The 20,017-nt window shown below is 42.6% G+C and overlaps 2 protein-coding genes across 3 annotated transcripts in view; one reads left to right on the top strand and one right to left on the bottom strand.

The window, feature by feature from the left end:
* The window catches only part of LOC135907460 (cytochrome P450 3A24-like), an 88,634-nt gene that overhangs the window by 32,949 nt on the left and 35,668 nt on the right, over nucleotides 1-20,017 (bottom strand). The gene's annotated exons all lie outside the window — the stretch shown is intronic.
* On the top strand, nucleotides 388-18,533 carry LOC139059048 (sterile alpha motif domain-containing protein 3-like). Of its 2 annotated transcripts, none has more exons than XM_070536871.1 (10): nucleotides 388-708; nucleotides 1,891-2,007; nucleotides 7,356-7,423; nucleotides 10,600-10,743; nucleotides 10,839-10,926; nucleotides 12,822-12,992; nucleotides 13,111-13,320; nucleotides 16,649-16,820; nucleotides 17,562-17,644; nucleotides 18,224-18,533. In XM_070536871.1, the coding sequence occupies exons 1-10, from the start codon at nucleotides 553-555 to the stop codon at nucleotides 18,350-18,352; spliced, it is 1,338 nt and encodes a 445-aa protein (XP_070392972.1). In that variant the 5' UTR covers nucleotides 388-552; the 3' UTR covers nucleotides 18,353-18,533. The 2 variants fall into 2 exon arrangements, with proteins under 2 accessions (XP_070392972.1, XP_070392969.1); XM_070536868.1 differs by having other exon boundaries at nucleotides 18,217-18,533.

Genomic DNA, 20,017 nt, shown 5'->3' with positions numbered 1-20,017 from the left:
TGAATGCTTGTTTAGTTCTTCGTGATTTGGGAGAGGGAAAGTACGCCTAATTCTGCAGCCCATGTGGGAGCACGGCGCAGCGTATTAGGGATGGGGGCGGGGGATGAAAGATGAGGGAATAGAGGGGGAAAGGGAGAGTAGGTTTCAGGCAGCATACGTCAGCTTCATCCAAGGGGGGGGGGGTTGCTATCGGTGTAGCGCCTACTTGAACGGCCTGCTTTCCCTTTTTTATTCTTTTGTGTGTCGGCCTTTTTTGTATCTGTGCGTGTGCGCGCGAGTGTGAGTGTGTTGGGCAGGCCTCGTTCCCTTCGCTCCCTGCGTTCGCATGCTCGGTCCAAAGAAGGCAGTCCAATCAGCACCAACATCCACTTTTCAAGATGGCCGGCATGGCGGTGAGGATGGTTTATAAGACCCAGTCGTGCGGTTCGTCATTTCAAAGCGTTGTAGTGGCTGCTTCGCGACGATCTGCATCACTTCAACGTCTCACTGCACCTGCGTCGTCTGTAACGCCAGTCCGCTTTTGCAAAGCTCGATTGCGTTCATCGAGGTGACATGACTGCTGTCACATGCCTAGTGACTGTGGGTGCCAATGGGGCTCGGAGGAAGATGCGGCTTACAGAGGAGCCCAATTTGCGTGCTCTCAAGGCATCTGCCAGTGTTTGCAGTCTTCTGGCTGCAGAGATCAACTTTGATACCGACAGATTTCAGGTAAGCTTCACGAATTTTAACCGTTTTAAGCGTAGGTCGGCTGAATAAGCCGATTTTCTCCTACTTGTTCACCGATATTTAAGCAGGCCATGTATACTCACACCCATGTGCACTTACGTTACCGCTCCCAGCCACTCATACTCACCAACACTCACTCGTGTTCTTAGTCACGTCACACCTGCAGCCCCCGTTCACGCTCATACTCGGTCTACTCCCCCTCACTGGCACTTGCTCACACATGCATCTACTCGCACACGCCAACACTCGCTCAATTTCACACTGAAGTAACTGTCACCGACACTCGTTCGTATTCCCATTAAGTCTCGTGTACGGATCAGTTCACACTCACCGGCACTCATTAACGCTGTATCTCAATCCCGTGAAGTCGGCGATGAGTGTAGTGTTGAGTCACTAGGCCGACCTATGGTTAGAACGTTCTGAACAACTGAAACTTTAAAACAGTATTGAAAATCGTATATAACTTTTTTTTAGTTCTAAACAAATTGAGAGGGAATGTGTGTACTTCTCAGTTCATAAAAAAATGAGGCTTCATTATTCTTTTATATTCATGTAATACAATTCACAGTCCGGTCAACAGAGAAGCTTGCGAATGAGAAATTACTGTTTTGGATTCTCTGGCGCATTGTGACAATTTTAGTATACTGTTTGTGGAAAGACAGAAATGTGGTACTTTACAGCACCTTGCAATGCTCAGGGGTTCAAACATGATAATGAGCCCGCATGGCGGCCGATGCTTTTTGCCCCAGCGCTGGGAGCTGGGGACACCGAACTTGTGCGTTGTAGTGTTCGATGAAGGTAAGGGTATTTGTCGTGACTCATTGCGACGCATTTGGCCTCCCAACGATCACTCTGATCCCATCTATGGCGCAAAAAGCATCGGCTACCTTGCGGGCGAATTATTGTGTTTGAATCGCTGAGCACTGAGAGTGTTTTAAAGGGATGCAAGTGCGATAAGGTAGTTGATAGAGCAAATTTTATAAATTATAGCACTGTGCATTGTTGAAGGGATGTAAATATTGTACAACTAGCTAAATATCTAAAGGAGCCGGTAAGACATGATAGCAGCTCTTGAGTCTTCTGGGATCATAACGCAGGTCAAAATTGAATATTGTGGTTCGTGTCGTATTGTTTTTCTGATGCAGAATATTATATTTTCTACAGATTTTTGACAAAGACTTCAATGATTTTGTGGATTTGTTGGACGAGGATCCTATCCCTGATATGGCTGTTGTGCGAGTTGTCAAGCCAGTACATGAGGCAGAAGTATGCATTGAAGAGGTGAGTGCTGCACATTGAAACAATTATGGTGCCTTCATTCTTGTGTTGTTGGCATTTGTGTCAAACTGGGCACGCCAGGGCTAACACCTGCCATGTGCAGGAAGCAGCGGCCTAATGAAAGGTATCTAATGATAATATGTACTGCGACATCCAATTTGGACAAGTGCAAGCCACACGTTGGCATTATGAAAGCTCTTGGCAAGAGCAGAGATAAAAAGCACGCAAACTGCTTGAGGCATGTCACAATAAAGGGTCCCTCACCAGGCCCTATAGGAAATTTTCGTTATGCACTGGAAGTTACTTGTCCTCTAGGGAGCGTTCTGCCGCAAAAATTTTTCAAGTCGCCTCATTAATAGCAGAGATAGAAATATTTCAGTACCGCGAACCCATGATATTGGAGTCACTCCGCGTTAGCCCCTTCCTGCACGGCTAACTGAATCGCCCGTACTTTGAGCAGATCTTTCGTGACAAGCCGCTGTGCCGGTCACTGCTCTTGCACATATACCGCAAGCAGCTCTTCTATTTCGGCGAAGCGGCCCTGCTTCGGTCCTCTGATACCCTTCCTTGTTGCTTTGCTGGCGAAAATATTCTTCAGTTTGCGGCAGTCCAGCACGCAAGTTTCAGGAACTCCAAACGCTCGTGATGTGGCCCGATTTCCGTCCGTCTCCGCGCACATAACTTTCCTTAAATGCGGCATCATGATGACTCGGCGTGTCTTCGCAGTTGGCGCCTCCAGCTGATTGAATAAACGCAGAAAACGGGAAGACAGGCGGCAGACTAGGTTACACCAGCGCCTGGTTACACGTACAACATGCAAGTCTGCACATGAAGGAAGTTACGGCAGCTAGGCTAGAAGCGCGTAGGAAGAGGCAATTTTTCGATTGCCAATGGCGATATGGTAACGTGGATTTAGGGTCGTACTCGATTCTAACGCGCGTGCAATTTTTGGGCCCGTTTTATCGGAAAAAAGGTGTGCATTAAATTCGAGTAAATATGGTATTTTTCAAAGGAAAAATAAAGTATATAATTGTGTAAAGCTGGTTGGAGAGGGTTTTACATTGCAGGTTGCAATTTTCAAAAATGCTGGTCATAATAATACTAGTGCATTGTTTTATACATTGTTGGATTATCTTGTATTTTGCAATGTAGTATTGCACAGTGAATGTACAGTTGAGCTCCTAATGAAAAGTATGTGCTGATTGCTTGTGACACTGGCCACATTTGTTACTGTAGGCACTGCAGTATCTGCCCATAGCTTTTACATTTGTGGTGAAGCTAATGGTGAATGTCAGCAGCTGATTCCTATGAATGGTATGATTTCCCTTGCAGTACCCTTTAACTATTGTTTCTGCATATTTTGTTAAATTTTTGTTTTATGTGTGTAGATGGGCTGCTTGGTCTGTTCAATTTAATTGTGAAAAATGCAATGCAGATTTATGCACCTGGGCACCCTGATAGCCAAGTTCACATTAAGGAATACTACTTTAGATTATTATAAAAATTGCGGTATTTCACCTGAATGCCAAGAGATCCTTTTCTGAAAAAAAAAAGATGCCATGAGGGCACTCAGAACTTTGCACGCGCAAGTGAAAGTATGCTATGCAGAATATTTTACAAGATTATTATTCATACCTAATACTGCAGTATAAAGGCACCAATCTTTCATTACTATTGCAAATAATTTACTGGCAGTTTTCTTATTCCAAGGCACAGATAAAAATTACCAACAGATGCATTGCGATTTTTATTGCACCATACATTACTACACATTTCAGCAGTCGAAATAAAAATATAGTATGTAGAGCATTTCGATCAGAATGAAATTATGTGGGCTGAGGTGCGAAAACCTCAACCTGATTATGAGGTACGCCGTATAGTGGGGGACTCTGGAAACTTAGACCACCCGGGTTTCTTTAACGTGCACCTAAATCTAAGGATACAGGTTTTTCACATTTCGTCCCCATTCAAATGCAGCCGCCGTGGTCGGGGTTCGATCCAGAGATATATGGACCATTTATAGCACGCTTTGATATAAATGAGACGAAGTTTGTTGAACTGAACCTTTGCAGTGACGCACAAATATGTCACCTTTGCAGCAAAGCACATCGCTCAGAATGTTAGACTAGCTTGCCTTTTACATTTTTTTTTTCATCTTTCGGGCTTGTGGGAAGCAAGCCCGTCTAACATGTTGACCGATTTGCGGTGCAGCAAAGGTGAAATAAGTGAATGTTTGTGCAACACGATGATTGTTCAGTTAAACAACATTTTTCTCGTTTATAACAAACCATGCTGCTGCAATGCCTAATCAATGCCGCAATACGTCAAAATGCATTTTTTCGAACAGCTATTATACATACCTAAGAAGCCCACAATTCTACACTACTTCTTATAGCACAATTAGTTTTTCTTTCGTGAAATTTATCATTGCCTGCATTCTGTTTCTTTCTCCTGGCTGAACACGATGTATATAGCTTTAAAACAATTATAACCGTCATAAAAGATTGCCGATACCCGCCGTGTCGCTTAATGGCTATGGTGTTGCGATGCTAAGCACGAGGTCAATCGACCAAATCCCTGCTATGGTGGCTGCATTTCGATACGGTCGAAATGCAAAAATGCCTGTTTACTTAGATTTAGGTCCATTTTAAAGAACCCCAGGTGGTCAAAATTATTCCAGAGGCCCACACTACCGCATGTCTGATAATCCAAATCCTCACATTTAATTTAGGGCTGCCGCTCCAACGTATTTGAGAATCAGTTCCGCAGGTAAGTTCGTTAAAAACAAGCGAACTGGTACACTTGCGATACATTGACCCAACTGGTAGCCTGTAACAAACTTTGTGTGCACACGATTCCAATTGCGTGTAAAAGCAAACAGGAGTCAGGGGTGCACCATTCAAGTTAACGCCTGTATTTACGCATTGAACTATAAAACAGGTAGGGCTACGATTTAGAAAGTGATCCAGGACTTGAGAGGAGTCGCTCACGCATTTGCATCTTTCTGCTTACTGGTAGTTGTGAGAATGCCAGGTTTGCGACGTTTTGGCTCCATTTCCCAGCTCATCTTGTTTATGGCACAGCTGTTAATCAAATAAAACTTTCCTTTAAAATTCTCTACATTCAGGTGTCCCAGTCCTAAGAGGTAGATAGAAGTCATTGTCAAATAAACAAATCAGTTCATGCTGTCAATACAGAGGCAGCAGTTTAAATGTGTTCTAGTATCTGCACTAGCTGTGCAAATTCATTTTTTAAAAAGGCAGAGTGCTCCAGGTGGACCACTGAGTGTGCCCCCTATACCTGAAGTTGGGAAAAGGCCTTGTCTTGTGCGTCATGCATGCATCTTGCTGTTAAGTTGCTCGAGCATCCTTCAGTGATCCTTGGGACACTAGTACAGAATGACAATATTTGCACTGATGGATTGGCATAGGATAAACCAAGATGTATGCACAGAAATATAAACAGGGTCGTTTTATCAGCAATCTCGACGGTATGGTAACAGCAGTGGAAGAATTATATACATCCCTGTACAGTACCCAGAGGAGTCGGAACGCCTTCATTTGAGGCAGTAATGAGCAGGGTACAGAAACTCCTATAACTAGCGATGAGGTCAGAAGGGCCTTGCTAGACATGAAACGGGGTAGAGCGACAGGAGAAGATGGAATAACAGTCGATTTTTTCAAAAATGGAGTAGAAATAATGCATGGAAAACTGGCGTCTCTACACGAAGTGTCTATTGACTGCGAGGGTACCATAAAACTGGAAGAATGCAAACATTAGACTAATCCACAAGAAGGGAGACTTAAAGAATTGAAAAATTACAGGTCCATTAGCTTACTCCCAGTGTTATGAAGAAAGTGCGGTCACTGACGAAGTCAAGGTGAAAATAACACAGAAACGTATCGGGACCCGTACGACAAGACGAACTTTCGTCGAACTCTTGACTACATTCCCAGTGTTATATAAAAAATTCACCAAGATAATCTGCAATATAATAAGGGCAACACTGGACTTTAGTCATCCAAGGGAACAGACTGGCTTCAGGAAGGCATACTCTACAATGGATCACATCCATGTCATCAAGCAGGTTATTTAGAAATCCGCAGAGCACAATCAGCCTCTCTCTATGGCTTTCATAGATTACGAAAAAGGCATTTGATTCAGTAGAGATACCAACAGTCATTACATAATCAAGGATTACTGACCGCTTATGCCAATATGTTGGGAAATATCTACAAAGTTTCCACAGCTCCCTTAATTATGCACAAGAAGAGTAGGAAGATACCTTTAAAGAAAGGGGTCGGACAAGGAGACACAATCTCTCCAATGCTGTTCACTGCGTGCTTGGAAGAAGTATTCAGGCTAATAAACTCGGAAGGCTTAGGAGTAAGGATCGACGGCGAATATCTTGGCAACCTTCGGTTTTCCGATGACATTGTTCGGTTCAGCAATATTGCAGACGAGTTACAACAAATGGTTCAGGACCTTAACAGAGAGAGCGGAAGAGTGGGGTTGAAGATTAATATGCCGAAGACATAGATAATGATGAATAGATTGGCAAGGGAACAAGAGTTCACGATCACCAGACAGCCTTTAGAGTCTATGAAGGAGTACGTTTACCTAGGTCAACTAATCGCAGGGAACCTTGATCATGAGAAGGAAATTCATAGAAGAATAAAAATGTGTTGTTGTATCGCACATGGCAGACATTGTCAGCTCCTGACTGGAAGCTTACCATTATGATTGAAAAGGAAGGTTTACAATCAGTGCAGTTTACCGGTGCTGACATATGAGACAGAGGCTTGGAGACTGACAAAGTAGCTTGAGGACTAGTTAAGCAACGCGCAAAGAGCGATGGAACGAAGAATGCTAGGCATAATGTTATGAGACAGGAAGAGAGCGGTTTGGATCCCAGAGTGAACGTGTGTAGCCGATATTCTAATTGACATTAAGAGAAACAAATGGAGCTGGGCAGGTCATGTAATTCGCAGGCTAGATAACCGTTCGACTATTAGGTTTACAGAATGGGTACCAAGAGAAGAAAAGCACAGTCGAGGACGGCAGAAGACTATGTGGGGCGATGAAATTGGGTAATCCGCGGGCGCTAGTTGGAATCGGTTGGCGCAGGACAGGGGTAATTGGAGATCGTAGGGAGAGGCTTTCGTCCTGCAGGGGACTTAAAATGGGCTGATGACTATGATCGTTCAAATCATGGACTGCATCAGTGACAGTCTAGTCGGTGAGATGTCATGGTGGCACAAGTTTAGGTTTAAGTAAAAGTTTGTTTGAATTCCATTTTGTGTGTCATAGCATTGTGTATCAGACCAACGACACTTATTTGCTCTTTGCAGGAGCCGAGTTTATATGGTCCAGAGAATTCAGCAAGCAGCCTTGATAGAAGTTTCAACATCGCTTCAAGGTACAGAGTGCTGAGCATGGCTCCCATGCCTAACCTTACTAAAGTATAACCAGTCCTTGCTTTGCTTGTGTATCTGCAATAATTTTTGCGGTATTGTGAAATCACAATTAGCTTACATAATTTCCACAATGGGCGGGTCTGGAAGATTGGATTCTGATTTCTACTGTGCTATATAGATGAATTTGCAATATGTATTTGGTATAATGCAGCAGCAGCAAACCGAGATAGGATTTAGTCAACATGAAGAGTGCTCCGCTGTGATGGAAGTTTTCTGGTATTGTCGACAATATGCTACATGCGTGTTATATTGCAGACAACACTGGGAAACTTGCTTTGGTGTATAGGACATCGAGTATATTAAATTCAGAGCAGTAAAACGCAGCTTTCAATATCAGTTCTGGTTGCTTGAAATTATGCTTGTTTGCAACATTTCAACCTAACCACTTTTCTGCTAACAAACTTGCTTTGTGTGCTGCACACTTTCGTTTACACAATAAACTTTTTTAAGAGCAAGTTAAAGGGACCGACAACCGCGCATAACATGCCACGAAATGTGGATGGAATTGAAACGGTGATAATTCATAGATCTTGAATTGAGCATGCCGTTCATGGTTTATGTAGGAAATATAAAGGGGCCCAGAATGTCTAGAAAAACGGCATACAGTGCCACCTTGGAGTGGAACCTTTATACTAAAGTAGACAGCTGACTACGTAAACATGATTTCTGTACATAGGGCAAATATTAGGTGCACCATGTGTATTGCTTAAGTAGAAGAATCGACATTTGGGCGAGTTGCTACTGGTTGAACATTTTCAAGGGGCAGCGCAAGACGATGAAGACAAAAGGCAGGAAACGCACAGGACAGCGCTGAAATGAGAAGGAATACATAAACTTATGTACCACAACCCAAACCCACATGCTCTCCTATCAATGGTATAAATATCAACGTGCAGCCATAAATGCAATATCCTGTAATCTATTGTTGCACTATGTGGCAGTTTAAAAATTCAAGTTCACTGTCACGCAAATTTAATGATGGCATGCTTACACAATGCGATAGTAGGCCTGATATAGTAGGCCTCCTGATATATTAGGCCTCAACAATCTCCCTTGTAGTCCGATTGCTATGCGCGGAATGTGTTGTGGTGTCTTCATAGATTGCAGTGCACCCATGCTCAGAGCAGTGCTACGCGACATGTGGGTAGGCATTGCCCATTAGCGAGCACCTATGCTAGATAGTACCCTAGATGACCAAACAATCAATGTGCTAAGATATGTTGATGATTTTCTGGCCTTTGTGAAGAATTCTCATTTCCAACAAATGGTTCATGATGTACTTCAAGTATTCATTAAATGTTACCCAGGGTTAGATTTTAAGTGCATGCCAGATAAGAACGAGCTACAATTTTTAGATACAAGGCTTAACCGAACTGATAAGCAAGTGTGCGGGATGTTTTGTCCAAAGTCAGAAAAAACAATTTTAAGTTTTAACTCTGCACATTGGAAGTTGGTAAAAAAGGGCATTGCTTTTTCGGTTATATTTCCCGCAATTTCGAAATTCTGTTTTCACCAGACTTCCAAGTTTTTTTTTTAAACTGGAGGCGTTTAAGAACGGCACGTTTTCGGGAGGATGCCATCCGCATGACTGTACCGAAGCTTGCTAAGCGTGTAAAATTAGGAGCGCCCACAAGAATGAATAATCCAGAGCTTGCTGACAAGAAAAGTAAAGTAGATATAATTCCATATGTAAACTATCGCACAGCCTCGGGAATGTAGCAGGCAGGTTTGATGTAAAGGTTCTTTCTGCTGCCCCTAACAAGATGATTAAAATTTGCAGTAAGATTGATAGGAAGTTGTACCAGGTTGTCGCCATTCATGCTGGGAAAGGCTACACTGTTAAGCACACCTCCCCACCTGTACACTGTAGAATGGCAGTTGTTTATGAGCTTCCTTTTTCCTGCAGTCCCGTCTATATCGGCGGAACAGGCCGATGCCTAAACATTAGATTATCAGAGCATAGGCGCTCGCTAAAGGGTAATGCCTACCCGCATGTCGCGCGGCACTGCTCTGATGGGTGCACTCCAATCTATGAAGACACCACAATACGTTCCGCGCATAGCAATCAGTCTACGAGGGAGATTATTGAAGCCTACTATATTGGGTAAAAAAGATTGCGTTGTGTAAGCATGCGATCAATAAATTTGTATGACAGTGAATTTGAATTTTAAACTGCCTCATATTGTAGCATTAGATTACAGGATTTTGTGTCTATGCCTGTGCCCTGACATTTATGCCATGATGGGAGAACACGTGGGTGTGGGTGGTAGTACATAAGTTTGTGTATGCCTTCTAATAAAGTTTGTTGTGATTTCATAGTTATGAGTTCAGCGCTGTTCTGTGTTTTTCCTGCCTTTTGCCATCTTGCACTGTCCCTTCATGATGTATGTCTTAACATCAGCATATTATTTAGGTGTTTACGCTTTTTCATGTGGAATTTATGATCTAAAAGAATGTAACACATAGATGGCGTTACTATCGTAGTAATGAGTGAAACCCCAACACCATGGTGAGCTGTGGCAACCCTCATTGTATGGCGGCGCACATGAGGGCTTTTGTACGCGTGCAAGTTTGCGAATAAGTACCCCAAGTTCTCTGGTCTCCTTGTGAGATGCAAAATGCGATCGGTTTATGCTATCAATGGGTGCCAGCTCGACATGACTAGCACTACCTGGAGATCCTGCCGGCTCCCAACAACGCCAGCGTAGAATAACTATTGCGCTTGCTTATCAATGTTTCCAGCATGTTTCCCCCATACAAATTCATAATACATTCGCGACTGCAGATCAATAAGTTTAGATGCGGAAAATGTGGAACATCTTGTGCTTTCACTGTGGCATTGGACATTCTGACCAGTAAGGTTTATATTGCGCTAAACATCTTTCAAAACTAGTACCGTAAAAAGTGGTTGTCGGTCTCTTTAAGGAGTGATAGTAAAACCTAATATCAGATTGTTGAGCAGATACCAACATATTACACAACGGTTGTATAATACCACTGGTGCGCTTAGTAGCTTGACCTTTGAAAACATTGTTATTCGCCCTGATAACATGAGAACTATGAGCAGTTTTGTTGCTGTGTAGTAGCAGTAATTAATTCTGCGTTTGTTGCTGTTTAGCCAAGAGGACGATGATGGGATGGCTTTTGCTCTCCCAGACCTTCATTTCCTCAATGGTGTAGTGAAGGAGAACATACCAATAACATCATACATCACAACAAGGATTGTTGACTCCTTATTTCAAGAAATGATTGCACACACAATGTGAGTAAACTTGCAAGCAGAAATTTAAAAATCACTTGCAATATTTATTTACTTTTAGAAAGATGTACTATTGCAGAAAGTTAAATATTTTGCAGGTATCCGTCGCACAAGTTTTACCAGGGCGCTGCATCCATGTTAGTGTGCCGCTACCCAGAGCTTGCTGACCCGTGTGGCAGTGGACATGTGAGTGGTATCGCAGAATACCTGTGTATTTTTTCCTTTTGTTGTTGGGCTGGGATACCAATGCATGAGTTATGTTGTTTTCCTAATCTGCTCAGAGTAAGTGATCTCCTTTGTGATGAAGCTTTAAATATACATATATGTAATGAAATAGCCGTTAGTAATCAATGGCAATATAGGTTAAAAGGAAGTCACATAGGAAGACTGGCGAGTGCTTACCCAAACTATCGCAAGTAATTTACAGTGCTGGAAGCTGCTGGACTCCTTAGCCAATGAGAAGGCTGAATGCCCCTCGAGATGTGTTCATCTGCACCGCATCGTCTGCTGAGCGGCTGCTGAATTTTGCTGTACATGATGTGCATGCGCAAAGGTCCTAACACATCATCTATTCTTGTAACGTATCTTGTACCAAGCGATGACAACTCTCTAATTTTGCCATTAATTAAGTAGTAGCATGTGGAACTATTAGATACTGCGCAAGGATATTGCTTGTGTATGCCTCGTACCTTCGGTAGCTCTGAAAAGTACCTGTAAGGTGGAGGATATAGTAACTAGCGAGTGCTTATTTTAGCCAAGCTAGAATACATACAGAGCAAGAAGGCTGCACATTAGAAGCATTAAGAGCCAGCTATTTTGAGACCTGGTATTTAATTGCTTAGTATTTTACATTAGATGGTATTTGTGCATGCTCTTTTTTATTTCCCTGGTCGTTCTGCGTTAATCCTGTATTTTAGTGCTTTTTCAACATATCAAAGGCGGTACTCTTTGGTGATCACTTTTGAAGATAGATTCGCTTTCGCGATATACGGCACTGGATGCGTCGTACGGCAGACAGCGCTCTTGGCACAGTACCACAAACTCTGCCAGTCATATATGTGAAGACAATTAACTGTTGCGACTGAATCCGTTAAAGTCATTTTCATAGGTGTGAGGAAAAAACACAAGTTAGTAGTATTTATGTGCTGTGCCAGCATAGAGCTTATGTTAGCTGGCCAAACATGTGACTCAGAAGCCTAATCTTTCTTTGCTGCTATATGAGAATATCTGAAATATTGAACACAAACCGTGATGCATCATATTAAGTTTACAAAAAGTACACCACCTGTGTTCTGTAGACTATACAGAATTTGCCAATATCTCTTGTGATGTACAGCAGTGAAAGAAAATTTACTAATTGGGTTTTAACTCATTTTGGGGCATATTGCAACTTATAATTTGTAGCCAATGAGTTCACAAGGCATATTCACCTGAAGTGATTTCTCGGATTACACCAGTTTCAGAATATTCATTTCAAAAGTGGGCAAAGAAGTACATCGGCGTTTTGTTTATTTTTTGTGCTCTATATAGTGCATAAAATGGTGTTTTCTTTAAAAAGTGAAACGTTACATGTTTTACATCAAACCCGCCTCATAATTTGTTGCAAGTAGATATGCCTTGCAATTGCACTGACTACAAGCCATAAGGTTCAATATTGGTTGTAAAGTAATTTCTTAAAAACTGAACGAGAATTATTCAATTATGTATTTTGATGTAACGTGTAGCTTATGTCCACCTCATTGAGCAATCAAGTTAAAATATTACGAATGTGCTGTCACAATTGTTAAAAATTTTGTATATGCAAAAAGAACAAACTTCATTATAGGAGCTGCTGGCACGCTGTATCCTCACAATAATTTGATGTCTTCTGTTGGTCATTTATTGCAGAGCATTGAGTGCTATACGGCAGTCATTGGACTAGGATGAAATACGTTTTGTGTAGTGACTGTATATATATATTTTTTTTCTTTTTTGGGTAATGTGCTAAGGTGTTTTGAACCAAAAGGGGCTTTCTTGCTTCACTTCAGTCATGAAAGCGAAAGAAGGAATGCTGGTTTCTTAAAGATTATTTGAAATTGCAGGCTTCTTGGGTTGTGATGCTGCGGCAAAAGTTCAAAAATGAACGACGGAAGCTGGCCACGGATAGAGTGGTAATTAACCGACAGAAGTATGGCACTGCAGCAAAGCGGCCAAGAACATCCAATGGTGCTGCTCCCGAAGTATTGCAGCGTGGAAAAGTGGGACCCGTTTTGGTAAGGGCATCATACTGCACGTTCTACCTAAATACTCGTTAAAGGATCGCTATTCCATTAATTACATCTATCATTCCATTCCATCTTGAGAAGATGCATTTCATGTTTCGATGTGCAGTCACAACGTTTGGTGCCCAGTGGTGAAGACAGCTGCAGTCTTGCGCACCATGAAGCCTGGCTGGTTGCCGAATGTAAAAAGGCAAACCCTGACAGCCCGCAAATGCTCTCCAGGCTGCAACTGACACACTCTGCGAGGGTTAAGGAACTGTGCCGGATGTCACCTGTGGTAGCCATGGAGAAGTATCCGTACCTGGCGGACATAGAATGGGTGCGTGCTTTCATTACATATCTCATGTGTCATGAACTATCAGTGAAAAGCTTTTGGAGGTTTCGGCAAATAACGTGGCAGCTTAGCTGTACTTCTAAATAAATATTATTCTCAGGCGCAAGAAAGTTCCTCTGATCTTGCTATTTGCATGCATAAAGTGCAGTCGGGTATGTGTGCTTCTCCTAGAGCACAAGCACATCAGCCGCTACACCGCAAAAAAATAAATGCATATAAATGAGACATTTGAGGACCATGCTATTGCCATGCACACATTGTTCTGCTTGCCAAATGTTGCGTTATTGTGATGATGAAGCAGAGAGTACCAAACTCGCGAATTTTAATGGGCAGACGCAGAAAAAACAATGCATGCATAATACTGTTAGCGATACAATAAAACTGAAAGGTGGGCTAGTTGGTTTGACTTCATTGTGGAAAGTTTTGTGCACACTGAACGAAGTCGACAAGAAAAGGACCCAGACCAGCGCAGACTGACAACTGAAGTTTTATTCCTAAATACAGCCCGTATATACCCGCGGGACTAGTCACAATGATCAGCACGCATGGGTAACAGAGCATCCGTTCCACATAATAACAACACTCATAACATCATAATAGAACACTATCACCTAATATTGAGCACGTTGATTTCACTATCGTACAAAGCGACAGATGGCTGGCTAACACATGCTCCCTGTATTCTAGATATGGGCCAAAATTGTACAATTTCTCTTGTCTGGTAAGGACAAACGTACAAAATAGCAGTTTTGTCAAGCAGTGGTTTACGCTGCTCAATGAACATTGTGCGCAGCGCATCGCCAAATGCATATAGGGCCTTCCCTTCAAGCTGGCCAACTACTCTAACCTTTCGTGTATGCCTTGGCCAGTATGACCGAGGTAGTGCTGCCTACACGTGAAAGAAATTTTCTATACCACATTTTGTTTACATTTTCAAAACTGGTGCACGTGATGCACCCGGCACTTATTAGTGGTATATAAACTTCCTTTCAAGTGTGGCCATCACTATGTCGGTCAGGCTAGCCGATGCATAAATGTAAAGTTAAGAGAAGAGAACACTTGGCCAGCTTGAAGGGAAGGCCCTGTAAGCATTTGGCCATGCACTGTGCACAACGTTCATTGAGCATGTGTAAACTACTGTTTAAAAAAAAACACTATTTTGTATGTTAGTCCTAATTAGACAAGAGAAACTGCAGAAGCTTGGCACATATCTAGAATACAGGGAGACTGAGTTAGCCAGCCGTCTGTCGCTTTGTATGAAAGTGAAATCAACTTTCTCAATATTAGACGATAGTGTTCTACTATGATGTTATGTGTGTTATCATGTGGAACGGATTCTCTGTTGTCCATGCGTGCTGATCATGTGACGAGTCTCGTGGGTATATATGGGCTGTTTTTATGAATAAAACTTCAGTTGTCAGCCTGCACTGGTCTTTGTGTCCTTTTCTTGTTGACTTCATTCAGTGTGCACAAAATTTTCCACTATTGGCGATGTCATAAACATATCGGTCCTAGTGAAAGAAACATCAAATATCTAAACTATATCATTGAAGGACATTTTATCATTTTCTGTTTGGGCATGTTATCATTTTACCTAATGAGCACCAAAGAGCACTCAGTGCTCTTGGTATGCCCTTGTTACAGCTGTGCATCTTCTATGCCACTGATTCTCCTCTTAAGCAGTGAGAGCAACAAAAATTTGACAGTATGTGTGTTATCAGCTCGCATGCAAGGTTCTGACAGGGGGAACGCTAGTTAGCTCTAAGCTCTGGCTTTCCTTGTTTCCGACAGTTGCAGAATGCTTTTGCAATATGAAAGGGTTCTGAACACATTGCGCATGGGAGCCTCGCACCATGCAAATCTTTTTCATGCTGCCAATTCTTCTTCGTTGACCTTATAAATCTCCTCGCTCACCTTGTATCAGTTGTCTTGCATTATTCAATGCTTCTTTACTTAAACACCTTCTTGTGATCTATAGGGAGCTGTGTCCTGCGTAAATTTCGAGTTGGTACCTGACTGGTTTGATGGCTCTGTACACAATAGGGCCACTTCAATGCAAAGTCCTTAAAACTTGTGCCACAATAGGCAATATTTCATAACTGAATGTGCTATGGTTGAATGTATTGCAGTAACCTTGTGCAATGTCGTATTTTTTTATTCAAGCACATCAACGAAACTAGATCACCTGCCTAAAAAAATCACGGATGCTTCACGGATGCTTCGATAGAGTTTTCACAGAGCCCCACGTTTGTCCAGTTCTCCCTATTTTACGTGCTTTAAATGCATGTCGGAGAAATATCTCACACTGGTTTGTGTGATGCCACTGCTACTGCTGGAGGAAGGCTTCTGGGAAGCGTAACTGAAATGCGAATGTAATTTGTAGCACTATTTAAGGATTGACATTTTGAAAGTAGTGTTTGTGTTTAGGTTTGTACGCAGTAGACATGACCGTGTTACTGCTCGGTTTGTATTTTACAATTGAAATATGTGCCCTGAAGTGAATAATTGATTTCTTTAGACTGCGATTTCTCGTGCAAGTGATGACCACCACTTCAAATATTCCACATTACAATGCCGAATTGCAGAATATGCACCCCTTGAGATAAAAAAAAGGATAGAAATGAACCGGAAAAAGCTATTGGGAAGCCCACTGCAAGAATACTGCAAGAAAACAAAGCCAATAAACAATAAATCAAGGAAAGAACAGAAGAAATAACCAACTGTAATATTAATGACAAGTGAAATCAAGATGAGAAAAAAGACTCGTAAAACCCAAAACTTTTGCATGACAATGATAGCAATGAAGTTGCGATGCTTTATACCTGTTTAGCTACGGTGGCAGCTCTCCTCTTGTTCACTTTCATGGACGTTTGTGTATCTGTAGTAAACTTAGCTGTCAGAGTGTCACCCAATAATCGTCACTCACGGTCATACATACAGGTGTGGAAAATACTGTCAACAGCAGGCATTGCACTGTATATGTAAGCTCGTGAGCGAGAATCTGAGGAACTGAAGGGCTCGATATATTGCTAGCAGGAAGACGACTGCTTGAATAAAACACTTGGACTGCTCTGTACTCATATGCATAAACGGTGCTGTCTAATTCGTTTTTGTTTGCTTCATCTTTCAGTGCAGTCAGTCCATTCTTGCAATTCATCTCTACAGTTGCAATGTATTATGCACTGATGCAATCGGCCTGCAGTTGAAGTCCATTATACTCTTGCCTACTTTAGCGGTGGTTTCGATCTGTGACGTTTTGATTGTATGTGAGCTTAGAAAGTATAGTGCATGTTTTATTTCAACTATATTTCAGTTCCTTGAAGACTTCAACATCCTTATAAAGAAGGATGGCGCAAAAAGTGTTGAAAGCGGCTTCGAGAAGACGCAGTGCCTCGCTTTGAGAGGAGTATTGGGGGCCAAAAAGAAAGACATAACGCGTGTTATTGAGGCCCACACTTCAAGTGGTTCAGCAAGGCGCAGGAAGCGTAAGTGACAAGTGTGCACCAAAATCTTGATATGCTTTCCATTGGACTTTGCTTGCTAACCTATTTGCCTGCGATGTGCGGCTATTTAGGTTTGCACAGCTGCAATTCTGCTCTTCTATTTTAAGACCAATTCGAATCATGAGTGAACTTAAAGGAAGGGGTGGGGAGAGATAGGACATTACTGGTCACTGATGTCCGACAAGCAGTAGCGCTGTTTGGCTGTCTTTTTGCAAAATATGCTGAACAGTAACTATGGTTCGACGAACAGAACAAATTGAGCTGCCAGTTGATTGTTTGACAATTGCAGAAGCAGTAACACACAAAGAAGGTCTTACAGTTCAAGCGCAGACCATCTCGTTGCTAAAAATCTGACCATTGTCACTAATTGAAACTAATCATTGTCACTAATCAGCTGTGCCATTTAATGGCACAGCTGGTAGAGCCTCCCTGTTCTTTTTCAAAGATTGTACTAGTACTATCAACTGGAAGTTGTTAAACTGGTGCATCAAATACATCATAGATACATACCATACTTAAAGCATTAAAAATTAATTATTGGGTAATCATGTAAAGTCGCTTTATTTACCATTACAAAGTGACATAATCCAAGTACCACGCATGCTGCCTCTGTCTGCTTGATACAAAGGTAGTAAAGAAAGGCGAAATTCATAAAGTGAAGCATCACTCTATTGTGTTTTGGGAAGGCAAAAGGTCATGACTTCATGTTTTTTTTTTCTTCAGATATACGGGCTGTGCGAATCCTGCAGCTCCTATCCAAAATTTTAAACGAGCCCAAGGCAGTCGACACAATGTTTGTGCATATGGTAAGTTTGCTAAAGTTCCACATAACGATGTAAGACATGTCTTGCAATTTACATAATTTATAATACTATCGGTATAATTTCTCATAATTTTAGTGACGTATAATTCCAATTTATAGCAATCGTATCACATTTGTTCTACGGCATTTGACACATTCGTGTAAACGCAAATGCGCTCATTGGAAGAGCTTCTCTGTTGCATAGAACTAGCATAATTCACTGAATTTTGATTCTCTGTGTACGTAACTTCTAAAAATAAATTTAATCGAAAATTGGCTACAGGTAAATTGCCGACAAAAAGGATTGAAGAAAACCTACAAGATATGATTTTGTATCTCTTTAAGTCATGTTGCCACTGTGTTGGTCTGCAGGCAAAGGAAAGACTACATTTCAGATTTATTTCTTTTAATTTACGGATTGAGGTTAGCCTATTAAACGACACATGTGCACTGTTCATTTGAAATGATAACAATTCTGGAAGTAAACAGGGCATTGTGGTCTTGTCAGTAGAGTAAGCTTTTAGTAGTCCCATATTAGTGGAGCAGAAGGATTAGTGTACTTTCGTCTTCCTACAGGATGAAGACAAGCCATGTACACCCTGCGTTGTGTACTGCGGCAATACCCTTGAAGCTGCTGATGAGCTCTTCTTGTTTGCCGAGAAGAGGCAGCTGGCTAGAGTCATCGATGCACAGGAGGGCACCACTGCCATGATGGCTGCCTATTGGGCTTTTGACTTCAGTTACGCCAAGCAAGCATCTAATATATCCTGTGTGTTAGAGCACCTCTTTCTAAATGTGAATGTATCACTCCCAAAATGTGTTGCAAGAAGGTTTATTTCAGCTCATAAAGCGGAATACGAGAAGTAAGGTACAAATAAATTAGCTGTTCGTACTCTGGTGTATTAAATCTTTTGTTTCTTGCCCCACAAGCAGGCTCGTCCACTAGAAACAATGCAGCATGCTTCTACAAAGCTTTTCAAAGCACCCTTACACCCTTATGACAAACTGCTCAAAACACCCTTGCACCCTTTCAACACTGCAATACACCCTTGCACCCTCACAGAAATATCCTGAAAACACCCTTGCACCCTTTACACGAAGGGTGTTATACTGTTCAAAGCACCTTCCAACTTAAGGGTGTTACTTCAATCAATAATACCCAGCATAAGGGTGTGATGGCTCATTTAAAAACCCCTTTAAAGGGGTGCTAGGGGGTTAGTTATAGACACTCAAAAAACCCTTCGGGGTGTAAATTATTTTACAGTGCAGATCAGATTTTCGACGATCGCCGACTCTGTTCGCCACTGTCACCGTCCTTTGAGTGTAGCCTGTTTTTGAGGGCACAGGTTCGCCTCATAAAACGCTCGTTTCGTCATTCATAGTTTTGCCGCTTTCTTCGCCGTTACTACTATGGGGGATTTTTTCGCTGAGCTGCTCGCGCAAAGTATCGGCAGCGGCGTAATTGTTGACATGGATACTTTTTTTGTTAATACTGCCCCCCCCCCCTTGAGTGGGTATATGCCTTCCCGCGGGGAACACTAGTGTGGATATTCATACACGTTCTCCTCCGTGACAACAGCGGGCGAAGTTCAAGCGGCGCGAGGAACAGCCTCGTCCCTCCGGGTAACGCATGCAAGTACGCCCAAAAAGACTGGCAGTGCAGCAAAGCGTACATGTTCTCGATGTTTGACGGACAGAGAGACCCAGTGCAATAGTATAGAAGGCACGCTGCTCGCAGTGTCCAGGTGGCCATGTTCCTGGCATCGGCAAGTGCAGAAAACGGTGCATTGTCCCAAGCTGGGGTGAACGCCGTGGCCATTCGCTACGTAGGTGACCAGTTGGCTCGCCGGCTCCCCGAGGTTACTGAGGAGGGTAACTTTTGCCGGCGACAACATTGCTAGTTGGTATCCGTCGGAGTGTAGAAGGACAGCATCGAGCCTTGGTTACTTCGTGTGGGGGCATCTCTATTCGAGTGGTTCGGAGTTTGCCAAGTGGTGAAATCGATGCGTGCATTGCCACGTCTCCGCAATGTCCAGAGGTGGTTGCGAAGGGTTATTGACTCTTGTATGGCACCAGGAAGGGTCTTTATTCTTCTGCGGCGAGAGCACTCACGTAACACGAAAACGCGACTAACGCGTTGTGGTTGGACAAAGCGTCGCGTGATGTCGCTGCGAGCGTTATTGCTGCAGTTCAGGTCTCCGGTAACACGGTGTATCGTGAAGGTTCACCCGTTTACACACAAGCTAGAACTCTGTAATGTGACACAGCTTTTACGTAACGTTAGGAGCAACGTGGAGAGGACTGGATAACGTGGGCCGATCCCGAGCGCTGTGCAGTTAACACGACGTCTCGCAACGCTAGCTGTGCCACGGGAACA

The sequence above is a fragment of the Dermacentor albipictus genome, chromosome 1, assembly GCF_038994185.2.
Source record: "Dermacentor albipictus isolate Rhodes 1998 colony chromosome 1, USDA_Dalb.pri_finalv2, whole genome shotgun sequence".
Taxonomy (NCBI): domain Eukaryota; kingdom Metazoa; phylum Arthropoda; class Arachnida; order Ixodida; family Ixodidae; genus Dermacentor; species Dermacentor albipictus.
This window is presented reverse-complemented; position numbering and strand designations above follow the sequence as displayed.

Excerpts from the sequence above, each read along its gene's own strand:
- LOC139059048 (XM_070536868.1), top strand. The coding sequence starts at position 553 with ATGACTGCTGTCACATGCCTAGTGACTGTGGGTGCCAATGGGGCTCGG. Across the intron at positions 709-1,890 it reads TTGATACCGACAGATTTCAG|ATTTTTGACAAAGACTTCAA; the intron begins GTAAGCTTCACG and ends TATTTTCTACAG. Across the intron at positions 16,821-17,561 it reads TTCAGCAAGGCGCAGGAAGC|ATATACGGGCTGTGCGAATC; the intron begins GTAAGTGACAAG and ends TTTTTTCTTCAG.